Source organism: Rhinopithecus roxellana, chromosome 1 (assembly GCF_007565055.1).
Source record: "Rhinopithecus roxellana isolate Shanxi Qingling chromosome 1, ASM756505v1, whole genome shotgun sequence".
Classification (NCBI taxonomy): Eukaryota; Metazoa; Chordata; class Mammalia; order Primates; family Cercopithecidae; genus Rhinopithecus; species Rhinopithecus roxellana.
Genome location: NC_044549.1, coordinates 43383289 through 43404050, shown reverse-complemented (window position 1 = coordinate 43404050; position 20762 = coordinate 43383289). Strand labels below are relative to the sequence as shown.

The 20762-nt window shown below is 39.9% G+C and overlaps 1 protein-coding gene across 4 annotated transcripts in view; it reads left to right on the top strand.

Moving 5' to 3' along the window:
* The window catches only part of KPNA1 (karyopherin subunit alpha 1), a 98148-nt gene that overhangs the window by 66215 nt on the left and 11171 nt on the right, over positions 1-20762 (top strand). For all 4 annotated transcript variants that reach the window (XM_030941990.1, XM_010370536.2, XM_030941993.1 and 1 more), the window contains 6 exons: positions 1645-1733; positions 2053-2152; positions 4077-4240; positions 12151-12229; positions 16946-17071; positions 19411-19538. In XM_030941990.1, the coding sequence (XP_030797850.1) occupies positions 1645-1733; positions 2053-2152; positions 4077-4240; positions 12151-12229; positions 16946-17071; positions 19411-19538 (686 nt within the window). The remainder of the gene's footprint in view (positions 1-1644; positions 1734-2052; positions 2153-4076; positions 4241-12150; positions 12230-16945; positions 17072-19410; positions 19539-20762) is intronic.

Here is a 20762-nt window from a genome sequence, read left to right as displayed (position 1 = left end):
AGGGAGTGTTGTAGAAATTTAGTCTTAGTCAAATAGAAAATTTCTTAGTGACTGTAGGCAGAATTTCTTTTAGACACAAAATAATCTTCCCCTTCCAAACTTGACATTCTTTAAGCCATGTATATGTTCTTTTTTAGACCATGTAAGCAGTTACTGATAGAGGTTTTTTCTTGTAGAATTTCAAGTGTTGAAAGTAGACCAGTTGCTGTGGCTCATGCCTGTAATTCCAGCACTTGGGAGGCTGAGGTGGGCAGATTGCTTGAGCCCAGGAGCTCGAGACCAGCCAGGGCACCATGGTGAAACCCCATCTCTACAGAAAATAAAGTAGGTGGCCATGGTGGCACACGCCTGTTGTCCCAGCTGCTTGAGAGGCTGAGGTGGGAGGGTTCACTTGAGCTCCAGGAGGTGGAGGCTGCAGTGAGCTGAGATCACACCACCGTACTCCAGCCTCGGTAACAGAGCGAGACCTATCTCAAAAAAAAGAAAGTGGCTAGTCTTTGCTACTTTTGTGCAGAAGGGTACAGAAAACAAACTTCTTTTTGTTCACTGTTTTCTTATGTAAGCAAGAAAATTCTCTTTCTCTTTTTCTTTCTTTCTTGCTTTTCTTTTCTTTTTTCTTTTCTTTCTTTCTTTCTCTCTTTCTCTTTCTCTCTTTCTCTTTCTCTCTTTCTCTTTCTCTCTTCCCTTCCCTTCCCTTTTTCCTTCCCTTTTTCCTTTTTCCTTTTTCCTTTCCTTTCCTTTCTCCTTTCTCCTTTCTCCTTTTTCCTTTTTCCTTTCCTTTGTTGAGACGGAGTCTCGCTCTGTCGCCCAGGCTGGAGTGCAGTGGCCGGATCTCAGCTCACTGCAAGCTCCGCCTCCTGGGTTTACGCCATTCTCCTGCCTCAGCCTCCCGAGTAGCTGGGACTACAGGCGCCGCCACCTCGCCCGGCTAGTTTTTTGTATTTTTAGTAGAGATGGGGTTTCACCGTGTTAGCCAGGATGGTCTCGATCTCCTGACCTCGTGATCCGCCCGTCTCGGCCTCCCAAAGTGCTGGGATTACAGGCTTGAGCCAACGCGCCGGCCTCTTCCCCCTCGCTCCCTCCTCCCTCCTTCCCTCCCTCCTCCCTCTTCCCTCCCTCCCTCACCTACCGGTTCGCCAATCCACCCTCCCTCCCTCCTCCCTCCCTCCCTCCCTCCTTCCCTCCTTCCTTCCCTCCCTCCCTCCCTCCCTCCCTTTGTCTTACAATCTCTGTCACCCAGGCTGGAGTGCATTGGCCCAATTGCAGCTCACTGCAACTCTGTCTCTCAGGTTCAAGCAATTTTCGTGCCTCAGCCTCTCGAGTAGCTGGGATTACAGGCGCCTGCCACCACACCCGGCTTTTTGTATTTTTAGTAGAGATGGGGTTTCACTGTGTTGCACTCCAGACGGGGTGACAGAGCGAGACTCTGCCTCAAAAAACAAAACAAACAAAAAAGAATTAGTTCTTTCCTTTAATAAACTGAAAACCTCTGTTTATTGTATAGTTTTGGATATTACTTATCTTCCTCCCCCAATCCTACAGCTATTTCATTTGACTCCCCAATGAACGTGTTATTGTGATATACTGGCATCTGAAAGAATTATGAAGGAATTAAACCTTTATTAATGAATGATTCTTTCACAGGCAGTCTGGGCTCTTGGCAACATTGCTGGAGATAGTACCATGTGCAGGGACTATGTCTTAGACTGCAATATCCTTCCCCCTCTTTTGCAGTAAGTTTCTTCTTCCTTCTTCCTTTTTGAGAATAAAAATGTAAGAGATTCCTCAGAAAGCATTACATCTTTGGAAATCATTTTGGATTTTCTAGTGTTATTTTTTATTCCAGATATTTTCTTGTATAGATCATTTCCTCCAGCACCCTATCTTTTTCCATGCCAAAATTCTGAATTACTTGCATCAGAATTAATGAAGTTTTAATGTTCTGGAGAAAAGCTGTCTGAAGACATCTCTTTATCAAAAGTATTATTATTTAGTATTTATGTCATCAGATAATCACTGTTTGTTATATAGTTTATACCATCGTGCTTGTAGGTTATTTTCAAAGCAAAACCGGCTGACCATGACCCGGAATGCAGTATGGGCTTTGTCTAATCTCTGTAGAGGGAAAAGTCCACCTCCAGAATTTGCAAAGGTAAGGACTATGCTTTTGGGACATTGGCAGAAAAAATACAATTAAAAGAATATAGCAACCAATAGTAAGGTGAACAGAAAGGTAATTTTTGTTAAAATTTAAAATGTTAGAATTTTATCTGTTTTTGGAGAAACAGTGTTGTTGTTTTTGTTGGTTCTCTTTATTATTTAAAAAGCAAATTTAAAGCATAGCTTGAAGGTGCACATTTACGAAGGGACTGCAAATAAAGCATAGCATGAAGGAAGAATTTGTAAAGCTTATTGAAATTAGGCTGCATACAATTAGTATACTGTATTAAGAGACTATCCTTTCAGTTCTCTTAAAACAGTGGTTCTCAAAGTGTGTTCTGTGAGTTCTCTGGGAGTCCATGAGATTCTTTTTTTTTTTTCAATAGGTTTTTGGGGAACAGGTGGCGTTTAGGTACATGAGTTACCTGTTGAGTGGTGATTTCTGATATTTTGGTGCACCCATCACCCAAGCAATATATACTGTACCCAGTGTGTAGTCTTTTATTTCTCACCCACCTCCGATCCTTTCTCCCTGAGTCCCCAAAGTCCATTGTATCATTCTTACGCTTTTGCGTCCTCGTAGCTTAGCTCCCACTTAATGAATGAGAATATCTGATGTTTGGTTTTCCAGTCCTGAGTTAATTTACTTAGAATAATGGTCTCCAGTTCGATCCAGGTTGCTGCAAATGCCATTGTTTTGTTCCTTTTTGTGGCTGAGTAGTAGTCTATGGTATATATATCACATTTTCTTTATCTACTTGTTGATTGATGGGCATTTGGGCTGGTTCTGTGCATTTGCAATTGTGAATTGTGCTGCTATAAACCTGTGTGTACAAGTATCTTTTTCGTACAATGACTTCTTTTCCTCTGGGTAGATACCTAGGAATGGGATTGGGCATCAAATGGTAGATCTACTTTTAGTTCTTTAAGGAATCTCCACACTGTTTTCCATAGTGGTTTTACTGGTTTACATTACTGGTTTACATTCCCAGCAACAGTGTAAAGTGTTCCCTTTTTACCACATTCATGCCAATGTCTGTTTTTCTTCTTTGTTTTTTGGTGTTTTGAGACAGAGTTTTGCTCTTATTGCCCAGGCTTATAGTGCACTGGTACGGTCTCGGCACACTGCAGCCTCCACCTCCTGGGTTCAAGTGATTCTCCTGCCTCAGCTTCCCGAATAGCTGGGATTACAGGCGCATACCACCACGTCCAGCTAATATTTGTATTTTTAGTAGAGACTGGATTTCACCATCTTGGTCAGGTTGGTCTTGAACTCCTGACCTCAGGTGATCCACCCACCTCAGCCTTCCAAAGTGCTGGGATTACAGGCATGAGCCACCGTGCCTGGCTGCATTTTTAAATATGTTTGTTGGCTGTTTGTATATCTTCTTTTGAGAATTGTCTGTTTGTGTCCTTAGCCCACTTTTTGATGGGATTGTTTTTGTTAGATTTGAATTTCTTGCAGATTCTGGATATTAAAGTAAACGGGTTTTTTTGTAGTTGTTTTTAATTTGGAATCATATTTCACTGAATTCATCTTAAAACCTTAGCATTTTTGGTCTATAACAAAGTATCTGAAATACAGAATTTTATAGCTTGCGCATTTGTGAAAGTTCCTTTACCTATTTAGTCCACAAAGATTGTGTTTTGACAGGGAATCTCACTCCAAGAATTGATGTATATAAAACTTTGCTCTCTGAAATTATTTTCCTTGGGCTTTGACTACAGATTAGTGCAAGATTACTGACAACATTGCCAAAGATGGAAATGCCACTTAGGTACTTGCTGCTTCATCTTTAGAAGAGCAAATCACCCTAGAAGTCACCAAGTATATGCCTGGTTGCCTTCTTGAGTATCTCACTTCACTTCTGGCTTTTAGTCTATTAAATTTCATAATCATCATTTTCCTTTTACAGGTTTCTCCATGTCTGAATGTGCTTTCCTGGTTGCTGTTTGTCAGTGACACTGATGTACTGGCTGATGCCTGCTGGGCCCTCTCATATCTATCAGATGGACCCAATGATAAAATTCAAGCAGTCATCGATGCGGGAGTATGTAGGAGACTTGTGGAACTGCTGATGTAAGATATCTTTTAGAAAGTGTGTCCACTTTTTTCCCCTTGGTACTAGTTTTCTAGCTGCTAATACTTAAATATTAATTGATTGTACATGATAATTGATTTATTGTGCTTTGGGCTACTGTTTTTGTTACTTGTTTATGTTGATGTCAGATCCGTTTGTCTTGTTTCATTGAGGTTTATAGAGAACCTCTTATTCCTCTGCTGTTAGCAGGCCTTTAGCAGAAACATTGGGAAAACTCGAATATGTGTAGTTGCAGGCTCATACTGGATGACCTGAGATCAACCACTGGACATCAGAAGGCATACTGCCACTAAAATAGTCATTCCTTATCTGTCTGTCTCATTTGGAGCTTATTTTAGACAAGTATCAGAAATTTAATCTTATTTTGCTTTATCATGTCTGTGATGCTTTTACTCGTGACAAATAATATGAGACCGTAATAATCAAATTTTTAGATACTGCAGAAGAAAAAAATGAAAGTGATAACATAATGGAGAAATGGTATAGTTACAAGCCATGGGAAATTCAAAGTAGAAAGTAGATGCAAGGAGACATTGTCTCAAACATGGCATTTGGAATAGATTAGATAGTTATAATGTATTAATACAAAATACAAAACTCTGGGATTATAGCAGGCTACAGACTGGATGCAGATCAGTAATGTCGTGCTAATGTGAATTAATGACAGTATGATGCTGCAGGAGTCTGAAGAACATCATTCAAAATCTGGGCAGTAATCCTTTGTATTCTTCAGTCACTAGACTACTATATATTTTAGCCATTTCGTTTTTTTTTTTTTGGCTTTTTAAAAAATACTTTAAGTTCTAGGGTAAATGTGCACAACATGCAGGTTTGTTACATAGGTATACATATGTACCATGTTGATTTGCTGACAACATTGCCAAAGATGGAAATGCCACTTAGGTACTTGCTGCTTCATCTTTAGAAGAGCAAATCACCCTAGAAGTCACCTTGTCATTTACATTAGGTAAATGTAATACAATTTACATACAATTAACTTGTCATTTACATTAGGTATTTCTCTTAATGCTATCCCTCCGCCTGCTCCCCACTCCAAGACAGGCCCCGGTGTGTGATGTTCCCTGCCCTGTGTCCAAGTGTTCTCATCGTTCAGTTCCCGCCTATGAGTGAGAACATTCAGTGTTTGGTTTTCTGTCCTTGTGATAGTTTAGTCAGAATGATGGTTTCCAGCTTCATCCATGTCCCTGCAAAGGATATGAACTCATCCTTTTTTATGGCTGCATAGTATTCCATGGTATATATGTGCCACATTTTCTCAATCCAGTCTATCATTGATGGACATTTGGGTTGGTTCCAAGTCTTTGCTGTTGTGAATAGTGCTGCAATAAACATGCATGTGTCTTTGTTGTAGCATGATTTATAATCCTTTGGATATATACCCAGTAATGGGATCACTGCGTCAAATGGTATTTCTTGTTCTAGATCCTTGAGGAATGGCCACACTGTCTTCCACAATGGTTGAACTTAATTTACACTCACCAACAGTGTAAAAGCGTTCCTGTTTCTTTACATCCTCTCCAGCATCTCTTGTTTCCTGACTTTTTAATGATTGCCATTCTAACTGACGTGAGATAGTATCTCATTGTGGTTTTGATTTGTATTTCTCTGATGACCAGTGATCATGAGCATTTTTTCATGTGTCTGTTGGCTGCATAAAAGTCTTTTATGAGAAGTGTCTATTTATATCCTTTGCCCACTTTTTGAGGGGTTGTTTTTTCTTGTAAATTAGTTTAATTTCTTTGTAGATTCTGGATATTAGCCCTTTGTCATAGGAATGCTTGTGATTTTTGCACATTGATTTTGTATCCTGAGACTTTGCTGAAGTTGCTTATCAGCTTAAGGAGATTTTGGACTGAGATGATGGGGTTTTCTAAATATACAATCATGTCATCTGCAAACAGGTAAAATTTGACTTCCCCTTTTCCTAATTGAATACTCTTTATTTCTTTCTCTTGCCTGATTGCCCTGGCCAGAACTTTCAACACTATGTTGAATAGGAGTGGTGAGAGAGGGCATTCTTATCTTGTTCAGTTTTCAAAGGGAATGCTTCCAGTTTTTGCCCATTCAGTATGATATTGGTTATGGGTTTGTCATAATAGCTCTTATTATTTTGAGATACGTTCCATCAATACCTAGTTTATTGAGAGTTTTTAGCATGAAGGGCTGTTGAATTTTGTCAAAGGCCTTTTTTGCATCTATTGAGATAATCATGTGGTTATTGTCTTTGGTTCTGTTTATATGCTGGATTACGTCCATTGATTTGCATATGTTGAACCAGCCTTGCATCCCAGGGATGAAGCCCACTTGATCGTGGTGGATAAGCTTTTTGATGTGCTGCTGGATTCGGTTTGCCAGTATTTTATTGAGGATTTTTGCATCGATGTTCATCAGGGATATTGGTCTAAAATTCTCTTTTTTTGTTGTGTCACTGCCAGGCTTTGGTGTCAGGATGATGCTGGCCCCATAAAATGAGTTAGGGAGGATTCCCTCTTTTTCTATTGATTGGAATAGTTTCAGAAGCAGTGGTACCAGCTCCTCTGTGTACCTGGTAGAACTTGGCTGTGAATCCATCTGATCCTGGGCTTTTTTTGGTTGGTAGGCTATTAACTACTGCCTCAATTTCAGAGCCTGTTATTGGTCTATTCAGGGATTCAACTTCTTCCTGGTTTAGTCTTGGGAGGTGTATGTGTCCAGGAATTTATCCGTTTCTTCTAGATTTTCTAGTTTATTGGTGTGGAGGTGTTTATAGTATTCTCCGATGGTAGTTTGTATTTCTGTGGGATCAGTGGTGGTATCCCCTTTATCATTTTTTTATTGCGTCTATTTGATTCTTTTCTCTTCTTTATTAGTCTTGTTAGCAGTCTGTTAATTTTGTTGATCTTTTCAAAAAACCAACTCCTGGATTCACTGATGTTTTTTGAAGGGTTTTTTTGTGTCTCTTATCTCTTTCAGTTCTTTCCTGATCTTAGTTACTTTTGGCTTCTGCTAGCTTTTGAATTTGTTGGCTCCTGCTTCTCTAGTTCTTTTAATGGTGATGTTGGGTGTTGCTTTTAGATCTTTCCTGCTTTGTCTTGTGGGCATTTAGTGCTATAAATTTCCCTTTACACACTGCTTTAAATGTGTCCCAGAGATTCTGGTACATTGTATCTTTGTTCTCACTGGTTTCAAAGAACATCTTTATTTCTGCCTTCATTTCGTTATTTACCCGGTAGTCATTCAGGAGCAGGTTGTTAAGTTTCCATATAGTTGTGCAGTTTTGAGTGAGTTTCTTAATCCTGAGTTCTAATTTGATTGCACTCTGATCTGAGAGAGAGTTTGTTGTGATTTCTGTTCTTTTACATTTGCTGAGCGGTGTTTTACTTCCAATTATGTGGTCAGTTTTAGAATAAGTGCAATGTGGTGCTGAGAAGAGTGTATATTTTGTTGATTTGGGGTGGAGAGTTCTGTAGATGTCTATTAGGTCCACTTGGTGCAGAGCTGAATTCAAGTCCTGGATATCCTTGTTAACCTTCTGTCTCGTTGATGTGTCTAATATTGACATTGGGGTGTTAAAGTCTCCCATTATTATTGTGTGGGAGTCTAAGTCTCTTTATAGGTCTTTACAGACTTTCTTTATGAGTCTGGGTGCTCCTGTATTGGGTGCATATATATTTAGGATAGTTAGCTCTTGTTGTTGAATTAATCCCTTTACCATTATGTAATGGCTTTCTTTGTCTCTTTTGATCTTTGTTGGTTTAAAGTCTGTTTTATCAGAGACTTAGGATTGCCACCCCTGCTTCTGTTTCCTTTCCATTTGCTTGGTAGATCTTCCTCCATCCCTTTATTTTGAGCCTATGTATGTCGCTGCATGTGAGATGGGTCTCCTGAATACAGCACACTGATGGGTCTTGACTTTTTATCCAATTTGCCAGTCTATGTCTTTTCATTGGGGGATTTAACCTATTTACAATTAAGGTTAATATTGTTATGTGTGAATTTAATCCTATCATTATGATGTTAGCTGGTTATTTTGCCCGTTAATTGATGCAGTTTCTTCCTAGCATTGATGGTCTTTACAATTTGGCATGTTTTTGCAGTGGCTGATACCGGTTGTTTCTTTCCATGTTTAATGTGTCCTTCAGGAACATCTTGTAAGGCAGGCCTGGTGGTGACAGAATCTCTCAGCATTTGCTTATCTGTAAAGGATTTTATTTCTCCTTCACTTATGAAGCTTAGTTTGGCTGGATGTGGCATTCTGGGTTGAAAACTCTTTTCTTTAAGAATGTTGAATATTGGCCCCCACTCTCTTCTGGCTTGTAGAATTTCTGCCGAGAGATCCACTGTTAGGCTGATGGGCTTCCCTTTGTGGGTAACCTGACCTTTTTCTCTGGCTGCCCTTAACATTTTTTCCTTCATTTCAACGTTGGTGAATCTGACAATTATGTGTCTTGGGGTTGCTCTTCTTGAGGAGTATCTTAGTGGTGTTCTCTGTATTTCCTGAATTTGAATGTTGGCCTGCCTTGCTAGGTTGGGGAAGTTCTCCTGGATAATGTCCCGAAGAGTGTTTTCCAACTTGTTTCCATTCTCTCCATCACTTTCAGGTTCACCAGTCAAACATAGATTTGGTCTTTTCACATAGTCTCATTTTTCTTGGAGGCTTTGTTCATTCCTTTTTACCCTTTTTTTCTCTAATCTTGCCTTCACACTTTATTTCATTAATTTGATCTTTAATCACTGATATCCTTTCTTCCACTTGATCGAATTGGCTATTGAAGCTTGTGCATTCATCACAAAGTTCTTGTGTCATGGTTTTCTGCTCCATCAGGTCATTTAAGGTCTTCTATACACTGTGTATTCTAGTTAGCCATTCATCTAACTGTTGTTCAGGGGTGTTAGCTTCCTTGCGATGGGTTAGAACATGCTTCTTTAGCTCGGAGAAGTTTATTATTACCGACTTTCTGACGCCTACTTCTATCAACTCATCAAAGTTATTCTCCATCCAGCTTTGTTCCGTTGCTGGCAAGAAGCTGTGATCCTTTGTAGAAGAGGCGCTCTGCTTTTTAGAATTTTCAGCTTTTCTGCTCTAGTCTTCCCATCTTTGTGGTTTTATCTACCTTTGGTCTTTGATGTTGTGACCTGCAGGTGAGGTCTTGGTGTGGATGTCCTTTTTGTTGATGTTGATGCTATTCCTTTCTGTTTATTAGTTTTCCTTCTAACAGTCAGGTCCCTCAGCTGCAGGTCTGTTGGAGTTTGCTGGAGGTCCACTCCAGACCCTGTTTTCCTGGGTATCACCAGCAGAGGCCACAGAACAGCAAATATTGCAGAAAAGCAAATATTGCTGCCTGATATTTCCTCTGAAAGCTTCATCCCAGAGGGGCACCTGCCTGTATGAGGTGTCTCTCAGTCCCTACTGGGTGGTGTCTCCCAGTTAGGCTACTGTTGCGGGAAATCAGGGACCCCAAACGGAGGGACCAGCTGAAGCCACAGCCAAAGGACATAAATTGTGAAAATTTCATGGATGTTTATTAGTTCTCCAAATTAATACTTTTATAATTTCTTATGCCTGTCTTTACTGTAGTCTCTGAACATAAATTGTGAAGATTTCATGGACATTTATCACTTCCCCATTTAATACTCTTATAATTTCCTATGCCTGTCTTTAATCTTTTAATCCTGTCATCTTTGTAAGATGAGTATGTGTGTTGCCTCAGAACCCTGTGATGATTGCATTATCTATACAAATTATTTGTGAAATGTGTGTTTGAACAGTATGAAATCTGAGCATCCCAAAAGAACAGGATAACAGCGATTTTCAGGCAACAAGGGAGATAAGCATAAGGTCTGACTGCCTATGGGGCTGGGCAGAACAGAGCCATATTTCTCTTCTTGCAAAAGTGAATAGGAGAAATATCGCTGAATTCTTTTTCTCAGCAATGAACAGCCCTGGGAAAAAAATACAGTCGGGGGGGGGGGCGCGGGGGGCCTCTAAAATGGCCGCTCTGGAAGTGTCTGTCTTATGCAGTTGAAGATAAGGGATAAAATACGCCCTGGTCTCCTGCAGCGCCCTCAGGCTTGCTAGGGTTAGGAAATTCCAGCCTGACAAATTCTAGTCAGACCAGTTGTCTGCTCTCGAACCCTGTTTCCTGTTAAGATGTTTCTCAGTGACAATGTGTGCACAGTGGGACCTGAAACTTCATCCGCAATTCTGATTTCGTCCTGGCCTTGTGATCTTGCTCTGCCCCCATTTTCCCTGTGATATTTTATTGCCTTTTGAAGCATGTTATCTCTGTGACCCACACCCTGTTCGTACACTCCCCTCCCCTTTGAAAATCGCTAATAAAGACTTGCTTGTTTTGCCGCTTGGGGGCATCACGGAACCTGCCAACATGTGATGTCAGCCCTAGACACCCATCTGTAAAATTTCTCTTTCATACTTTATTTCTCAGACCAGCCGACTCTTAGGGAAAATAGAACCTACATTGAAATACTGGGGGCTGGTTCCCCCGATAGGCTACATGGGGGCAGTCTGTCCATTCTCAGAGCTCAAACACCGTGCTGGGAGAACCACTGCTGTCTTCAGAGCTGTCAGACAGGGACGTTTAAGTCTGCAGAAGTTGTCTGCTGCCTTTTGTCCAGCCTGTGCCCTGCTCCCAGAGGTGGAGTCTAGAGAGATAGTAGGCCTTGCTGTGGTGCAGTGGGCTCCGCCCATTTGGAGCTTTCTGGCTGCTTTGTTTACCTACTCAAGCCTCAGCAATGGCAGTCACCTGTACCCCAACCAGGCTGCAGCCTTGCAGGTCGATCTCCGACTGCTGCGCTAGCAGTGAGCAAGGCTGCGTGGGCATGGAACCCGCTGAACCAGACATGGGAGAACAGTCTCCTTGTCTGCCAGTTGCTAAGACTGGGAAAAGCACAGTATTTGGGCGGATGTGTACTGATTTTCCATGTACAGTCTGTCACAGCTTCCCTTGGCTAGGAAAGGAAAATCCCATGACCCCATTGCGCTTCCCGGATGAGGCGATGCCCTGCCGTGCTTTGGCTTGCCCTCTGTGGGCTGTACCCAGTGACCAACCAGTCCCAGTGAGATGAATCAGGTACCTCAGTTGGAGATGCAGAAATCTTCTGCGTCAGTCACGCTGGGAGCTGTAGACTGGAGCTGTTCCTGTTTGCCCATCTTGGAATGGAACCCAGCCATTTCTTTTTAATCATCACATCTTAAATTTGAAGGAACTGGCACAGTTTTTAGAGCGTGATCAGTCTCATTAAAGTGGAGGGAAAAATAGGACCCTTAAGGAAAATCAAAAGATAGTGACTTACTTAGCTAGAAATAAGGACTTAATATCTGTCTTCAAATATATATATATATGGCTTTGTGGAGTGGTTTTTGGACCAGTAAGGCAGTTTAGTAGGTTTAGTTGAAAGACCTTTGTATTTGGAGTGTGACTCCTGACTTGCATTTTCAAGTTGTTCAGCTGTTGATGTGTCACCTTTACCTCTGTGAAAATTAAGACAATTTATAAAACTTAAAAATGTTGCGTACATGTTAACTATTGCTCTCAATTATCTCAGCAACCATACAAGAGCAAGTAAAGAGGAAATGAAACCTATATTAAAGAAAGAGAGGTAAACTTGAAATCCAAGTGATGGAATAGCTGGGAAAGATTCTTCGGAAAGATTGGTAGTTTTTTCCAAATGTACTAAAATAAGGGGAAAGACAGTTATTCTAGGGAACATCAGACATCCCAGCATCATCCTAAGTGTTCCCTTAACCCCATGGGTACATTTCTGCTCTAAAATTCTATCACTATTTTTTTGTTTTTAAATTTTGGTCTTAAAGAAATGAAACTAAGGATAGAATTGTTGGCTATAACATTACTTTTTGTTTTTGCAGGCATAATGATTATAAAGTGGTTTCTCCTGCTTTGCGAGCTGTGGGAAACATTGTCACAGGGGATGATATTCAGACGCAGGTACGAAGAAGTGGTAACTGTTTCTTTTTTCCTTTAAAAACAGTACATTGAACTTCATGATCATGTTTCTATTATCATATTTTACTCCATATTGTTAGGGAAACTTGATACTGTGTTTAACTAATGTTTAAAAATGTTGGGCCAGGCACAGTTGCTCACCCCAGTAATCCTAGCACTTTGGGAGACCGAGGTGGGCAGATCACCTGAGCTCAGGAGTTCGACACCAGCCTGGGCAACACGGTGAAACCTCATCTCTACTAAAAATACAAAAAATTAGCTAGTCATGGTTGTGCACACCTGTAGTTCCAGCTACTCGGGAGGCTGAGGTAGGAGAATCGCTTGAACCCAGGAGGTAGAGGTTGCAGTGAGCTGAGATCGTGCCACTGCACTCCAGCCTGGGCAACAGAGCAAGACTCTGAGTCAAAGAAAAAAAAAGTTGGTTTAGGCTTCTACTCTCAATACCTTCAGTATCTCCAACTTGACCTGTTGCCTATAGTAATTTGAGGTTCTCCTATTATCGATAGTGACTATTTTTTGGTGAGACAGATTTGTTTTTCTTCACTCCTATTTGAAATAGTTCTCATGAGCATTGGAATCCTCTCGTAGCATCTTTTCTCTGTCATCTCAATATCACCTTCTCTGATAGCTTTCTCCTTATGTACATGGTAAGTCCCCTGTGTGAGGAAGATTCTTCCCTCCTACTTTCTAATGTCACCATCTTCTCCATTCAACTTCTGTATCAAGACACACCATTCACAGTGCATTGTTCTAGCTGTATTTCTTCCTGAAATCTCAGCTGTGTTGTGACGTTGAAGTCTTTTAGATTCTTCTGCCTCAATGACCACTTATTTCTGCCTAGCAAGCTCCTTTTCCTCTTGTCTCCTTTTGTGAACATCATTCACGGGGCAATCTTTCAGCCTCATTCATAGATCTTTTTTATAATGTCAGTGATCACCCTTGTGTGCATGGATTGAGAATTGGGAATTGAGTTTTAGCCTTAGCATTTTCTTCACCAGTTCTGACTTTCAGCAATACATTTAATGCCTTTTCTAATCTCTAAAATTAAGATTAGATTTGTTCTCTCAGTTGTCTTCTAACTGTAATGTATTTACTTTAAATTTATTCTCTACACAGGGGAACTCATTTCCCCTTGTATTATCTGAACTTCTGCTTATGTTCCCTGTATCAGTGAATGGCACCAACAGTTCCCCTGAAACCTGGACCAATCAGCTTGATTCTTTCCTCCACCTCCCTCATCAGTTACTAAGTACTGTTTTTCTGTCTCTAGTCATCCTTTGCAGGGCTTAGTTCAGACACTTCAGAAGAGAATAGTAGAAGAAAATAATATATGTTTGACTATATTTGCATAAAATTTCTCTGGAAGGATATACAGGAAACTGAAAATATTGGTTGTCTTTGAGGGGAACTTGTTGGCTGGTATACAAGAAGGGGAAAGAGGCTTTTAACAACTATAGAGTCTTTTATACCCTCTGAATTTTTGAACCCTATCAGTAGCTTTCTGTCCCTCACCCACCTCCGTATGCCATATTTGTTCCTTGAATTGGCTGTGGCCACTCTCAGCTCTGACCTTTAACACATGGTTTATTCCCTCTGCCTGGAACATATGCCTTCACTGCGACCCCTTGCTCTGACTGCCACCTCACACATATCCATATTCTCTGCTCTTAATGTTTTCTTGTTCTTGAATTCTTGGTATTATCATTATTTTCTCTGAGAAGCCCTGTTTGACCCTAAACTTTTAAGTTAGGTACTTAATTTCTTTTTCTTCATCCATCAGAATACTAATCACATTGTATTGTAACTAATTACTAGATTTTAAGATTCTAGAGGTGGATTATGTCAGTGTTTATTTCTGTGCCTCTGTAAATCTAATAATTTCTGGCACAATATATAGGGACCTAAAGAATACTTATTGAATGGAATGAAGTTCTGAATCTATATGTCTAGTTCTGATCTATCTCATGTTTTAGTCCTGTATCTGCAGTAGTCTCTTACATATTTCTGCTTGCTTTGCATATCTCACATACGTCTCGCAGTATGTCTTCTTTCCCCCACAAAGCTAGTTCCAAGTTTTTATTTTTCCTATTTCAAGTAATGATATAACTATTCTATTTACCTACACATGAAACTTGGCAGTCACATGTGGTGTCGTCTTCCCTTCTACTTTGTATAGCAAGTTGTCAGGTCTTCTTGATTCTTATTGTTACTAGATCCCCATCAAATTATGTTCTTTTGGTCCTTGTCACACACATAGGTTGTTGCTGTACCCACCCATCCTCCTACTCTCCTAAGCAGTTACTCATCTCAGTTTATTCCCCCTAATAACAACTGAATCTCTCCTGAAATGTTATTTACATTATCTTCTTTTAGAAACAAGCTGCTTTAGTGCCTGTAAGATAAAGAACCTTGAAAAGATTCAAAGGAATTTCTCCTTAAGATTTTAGTCTCATTCTTCTTTCTAGCCTATTATTTTTGGGGCATAGAACTCTTTCTTAATAACCTCATCATGGTCAGGTATGCTGGCTCATGCTTGTATTCCTAGCATTTTGAGAGGCTGAGGCAAGAGAATTGCCTGAGCCTAGGAGTTCCAAACCAGCCTGTGCATATAGCAAGACCCCATCTCTAAAAACATTTTTTTTTAATTAGCTGAGCATGATGGCATGTAACTGTAGTCCTGCCTACACTTCAGGAGACTGAGGTAGGAGGATTGCTTGTGCCCAGGAGTGTGAGGTTGCAATGCGCTATGATCATGCCACCACACTCCAGCCTTAGTGATAGAACAATACTCTGTTTCTTAAAATAAAAATAGCCGCAGTAGTCTGTTCTTACGATACTTTGTAATAGCTTGTCTCTGCATTTTTTCATTTCTTATGTGCAGTGTCAGTCCCTCTTTTTGCTAATGAAATCCTGTTGCCTATTTAATAGGCATAAAATACTTGATTTTAATTTGCATTTCTTTCATTACCTACAATTTTCTATTAAAATTTTAGTTTCTCTTTTCAGTTTACACAAGGAAGATAGCAACCCTCTCATTTGTTGCAAATATTTTTCACATTGGATGGTGTACATTTAAAATCTTTTATGATTTTTGACAAGAAAACATTTGTTTCATGAAATTTTTATTTTCCCCTATAATTTCTTTATTTTTATGCTCAGTCTTTTACCATCCCCAAATCAGCTATTTTCTAATATTCTGCTTTATGATTCCTTTTAAAAATATTTACTCTTAAGTAGCTGCAAATTTATTTTGGTAACTTAGGGTTTTTATTAGTCTGTTATTTCACTGCTATAAAGAAATACCTGGCCGAGTGCGGTGGCTCCCGCCTATAATACCAGCACTTTGGGAGGCTGAGGTAGGTGGATCACGTGAGGTCGGGAGTTCAAGACCAGCCTGACCAACATGGAAAAACCCCGTCTCTACTGAAAATACAAAATTAGCTGGGCGTGGTGGCGCATGCCTGTAATCCCAGCTACTTAGAAGGCTGAGGCAGTACAATTACTTGAACCTGGGAGGCGGAGGTTGTGGTGAGCAGAGATTATTCTATTGCATTCGAGCCTGGCCAACAAGAATGAAACTCTGTCTCAAAAAAAAAAAAAAAGAAAAGAAAAAAGAAAAAGAAATATCTAAGACTGAGTAGTTTATAAAGAAAAGAGGTTTAATTGGCTCATGTTTCTGCAGGCCATACAGAACGTATATAGTAGCTTCTGCTTCTGGGGACGTCTCAGGAAACCTAAAGTCATGGCGGAAGGTGAAGAGAAAGCAGGCATGTCTTACGTGACCTGAGTAGGAACAAGGAGTAGAGAAAGGTGCTACATACTAGAACAGAACCATGGCTAACAACCATTCTTGGAGGATCCACCCCATGATCCAGTCACCTCCCACTAGGCCCTACTCCAACCTTGGGGATTACAATTTGACATGTGATTTGGGTGGGGACACAGATCCAAACCATATCAGTGTTAAGAACTGATTTTGAAAAAATTGTTTTTAATCTATTTAGCTTTTTATTCCAGTTCTGTCAAAGCCACCAGTCATTGGGAGAAAGGATTAATTTTTATTATAAACTTTATAAATAGCTGCATTTGCTTTTAGAATAGATCTCTATTCTCTGTGTTTAGTGATTAATTCTTAAACCTGCCATATACTATTTTAATCAAACTTTTTATTTTAGTTTCTAGTAGAGTAGGTCTCCTTCTCCATGTGTATTTGTGTTACCTCCTTCACCTTTATAAACTGATAGCTGAGGTCATATCTTTTTTATCTTTGTATCCTATAAAGCACCTGATATACCTCATTAAGTATGTATGCGTTCATTGACTACCAAGTAGTGTGTTATCAGAGGACCTACAAATCTGAGACTCCTGACTTTTCTGGCCACTTGATATATTTATTTATCCATTCAGAAGACTTACGCTGTTGGGATGGGAAGGTGAATGAGTAATGCTATTGCAATTACTAAGTACAGTTTAGCAGCTGTGAATGTATACAATGAAACTGGATTGATAATCTTAGAAACTAATTCTTATTAACAGTGAATACTTTTTTTTTACCTGAATAAAGTTACTTATTTATAAAATTTCAAGGGGAGATGTTATGTCTTTCATAAAATTCATAAAATATGTTCCTTAAGTTAAACATTTATATTTATATTTAGAACAGTACAATAAGTAAAATTTTCAAACTTTTTCTTTTAGGTAATTCTGAATTGCTCAGCTCTGCAGAGTTTATTGCATTTGCTGAGTAGCCCAAAGGAATCTATCAAAAAGGAAGCATGTTGGACGATATCTAATATTACAGCTGGAAATAGGGCACAGATCCAGGTAACCTCATAGGACCTAACTTTTCTTTCAGTATTTTTATTGAAAAGTAAAGTTTTTCTCTCAGTCACCCTTTAAAACATACATTGCTTTCGGCTGGGTGCAGTGGCTCCTGCCTGTAATCCCAGCACTCTGGGAGGCTGAGGCCCGTGGATCACTTGAGGTCAGAAGTTCGAGACCATCCTGGTCAACATGATGAAACCTTGTCTCTACTAAAAATACAAAAAATTAGCCAGTTGTGGTGGCAGCTGCTTGTAGTCTCAGCTACGTGGGAGGCTGGGGGAGGAGAATCACTTGAACCTGGGAGGTAGAGGTTGTAGTAAACCGAGATGGTGCCACTGCACTCCATCTTGGGTGACAGAGCAAGACTCCATCTCAATACAGAATAACACAAAATGTATATTGTTTTCATTATTGCTTTGAAGACCACTAACTTTCAGTGTTGTCTTATTTCAGTCAGCTTTTTACTTTATCCTAGCTTATAGATGTTAAGTCTTTTGAAATTAAGCCTTCATTTTTCCTGTTGCCCTTCATATTTGATGTTTCACCAAGATCCAAGAAATAGTGTCTTGTATTTTCAAATGTTTTGATGGGCTTTATGCTGAACACAATTGGCTTTACTCTTTCCAAGTAAGATACTTATTTTTCCAGTGGATCCATGTAGTAGATTGCCTCAAATTTTCATGAATTTTTGGATACCCATTTTTCTTTAAATAGTTACTTGGTTTTTACTTTTTGTCTTTGTATTGGTGGGAGAGTAACTCAAGTGGACAACAAGCAGTGGGCCAAAGTGTTCAGCCTGGGCAGTGATCAAGGATGGGAACAATGGGTAGGAAAAGATACAACACAGACATAGAAGGCCTTGGAGATGAATGGAAACAGAGAGGTCATCTAATCCAAATTTTTCATTTACCACAATAGTGTGTGTGTGTGTATGTGTGTGTGTGTGTGTGCATTGAAGCATCCATTACATTGTATCCCAAAAATATATACAATTACAATTTGTCAATAAAAACAAAATTTGAATAAAAAGATGAAACAGCTCATGGAATTAAAATGGTTTGCTCAAGAGCAACTCTAGTAAAATGACAGGACCAGGATTAGGTGTCTTTCCACTAATCAACTGTGTCAAACTTTGTTGACGTCCTTCACAGGTATAATAAGAGTTTTTGACCAAGAAAGCATTTTGTCCCCAAAATGCTGAATTAGGAACTGAGATTAATAGCTATAACAAACTGTAACATTCACATGAAGTGATTTCATCTGTATTTGATTGCCTGTCACCACCATGCTTTTTTGTGCAGAACTTCCCAGTTTCTTAATGTAGGAAATGATATAAACCCATGTTAGGTACTTGAGCCAGGGAGAAACAGGGAGAAAGTAATTTTGGGAAGGCTACTTTAGTGTTAGTACATGAATGGGATTGAGTAAAAGTACTCCATCCAACTGTAAGGCTTATTTTTGGTAATCTGGGAGGTAGTGGCTTGGAATAGCATGGCAATGCCAAAGGAAAGGAAAAAGATGGACTCAGGATTTTAAAAATTGAGAACGTAAATTAATAGCCTTTGTGAACTAGAGAGGCTTAAAAGGAAACTTGATATAGCGGGCAGATGATGTGTTTGAGGTGACTGGCAGACGTAATGTAAACTGCTGGCTACCCTGGGCTGATGCTCCAGTGAGAAGTGAGGACTAGAGAGTTCTTGCACGTGCCAGTTTACATGCTATGTGAGAATGGAATAGCAGAGAAGCAGAAAATTGAACTCTTAAAATCTGTTACTATGGGCGGAACAAAAGAGGACAGTAAAAGAGAAAAGAATTCAGAGAAAATAGGAGATTATAAGATCACAAACTCCAGGAAAGATGTTTTCAGTGATACCAAGTATAGCATAAAGGTTAGGGATAGGCCGGGCGTGGTGGCTCACATCTGTAATCCCTGCACTTTGGGAGGCCTAGGTGGGTGGATCACCTAAGGTCAGGAGTTCAAGGCCAGCCTGGCCAACGTGGTGAAGACCCTTCTCTACTAAAAATACAAAAATTTGCCGGGCTTGGTGTTGTGTGCCTGTAGTCCCAGCTACCTGGGAGGCTGCTGCAGGAGAATCACTTGAACCCAGGAGGTGGAAGCTGCAGTGAGCTGAGAACCACTGCACTCCAGCCTGGGCAACAGGGTGAGACTCCATCTCACAAAAAAAAGGGGTGGGGGATAATGATGTAACTCTTTCTCATTTATTTCTGACAGGAGAAGGTGTGTTAATAGTCAAACTAGCTTAGAAGTTATAATTAGTATCATGAATGTTTTTATAAATCTTACAGGTTTTTCCATTTAAGTTTTTCTTTAATTTTAGACTGTGATAGATGCCAACATCTTCCCAGCCCTCATTAGTATTTTACAAACTGCTGAATTTCGGACAAGAAAAGAAGCAGCTTGGGCCATCACAAATGCAACTTCTGGAGGATCAGCTGAACAGATCAAGTAAGTACCAATCAGGCAGCATATTGTAAGTTAAAGAAAAATTATTGTGTCTATCACTTTACAACCTCCCACATATTACCTAGAGTAAAAGATTAGCTGCATTTGAGGGGAAAGGTAGGTGAGAGATGATCTTACTAAGTAAGAATGTTTAGTTCCAGTCCTTAGGAAATTGTCCTTGCTGTCATAATTAGATGTATATTTAATTCTTTATATCTCTCCCATTTCTTTTTGCTGAAAAGTAATCCTGGGATATAAGAAGTAAGGCATAGTTGAGGCTTGAGGCAATAGAAATCCTTGCTTCAACCTACTCTGGAGCTACTTGTTAGAAATACCTTGGGTAGTGTAGGTTTACTTGTAGAACCTAGAGCCCAAGTTTAGTAACTTACTCTTGCCCTTATTAGTTTAGATGTCTTAATAGTAGAATTGGATCAGAATTGAAAGAGTGGTATGTCTAAGAATAAAGTGCCAAATTTAGTAGAGGCAGGTATCTTCTAAACTACTATGGTATTCATTTGTTAAAGGGAGAGAACTGTAGCAGCTCAAGACTTAAATGGCTCCCTTGGTAGCAGCTTAGTGGTTGGTTGGTTGATTGAGATGGAGTCTCTCTCTGTCGCCCAGGCTGGAGTGCAGTGGCACAATCTCGACTCACTGCAACCTCCACCTCCCGGGTTCAAGCGATTCTCCTGCCTCAGCCTCCCTAGTAGCTGGGATTACAGGTGTGCGCCACCACACCCAGCTAATTTTTGTACTTTTAGTAGAGACGGAGTTTTGCCCTGTTGGCCAGGCGGCTTATCTTGAATTCCTGAGTTGAGGCAATCCACCTGTCTCGGCCTCCCAAAGTGCTGGGATTACAGGTGTGAGCCATCATGCCCGATGAGCAGCTTATAAGCTTAATGAGTGGAAGAAAACATAAATATGGATGGGAATCAGTTCTTCAAAGGAGCATCATATAATTAAATGTAAAATTCAGGACATCTAGTATTTCAGACAGGGAAAAAAGTAATGATGAAGAGAAAAATGGAGCCTAGACCCAGCCTTTCTTAACTTTCTTTATGGGGAATCCAAAATTAGGGAAAGATGGTTTCAAATGAGTGCTAAAGCATTAACTGCTTACTCATATGTAATATCAGACAAACATAGCTGCTACTTATATTGTTGCTTTGTGGACTGAAGGTAGGCATTCATCAGATACTAGTTTTGAGTATTCTATTTGGAATTAAAAAA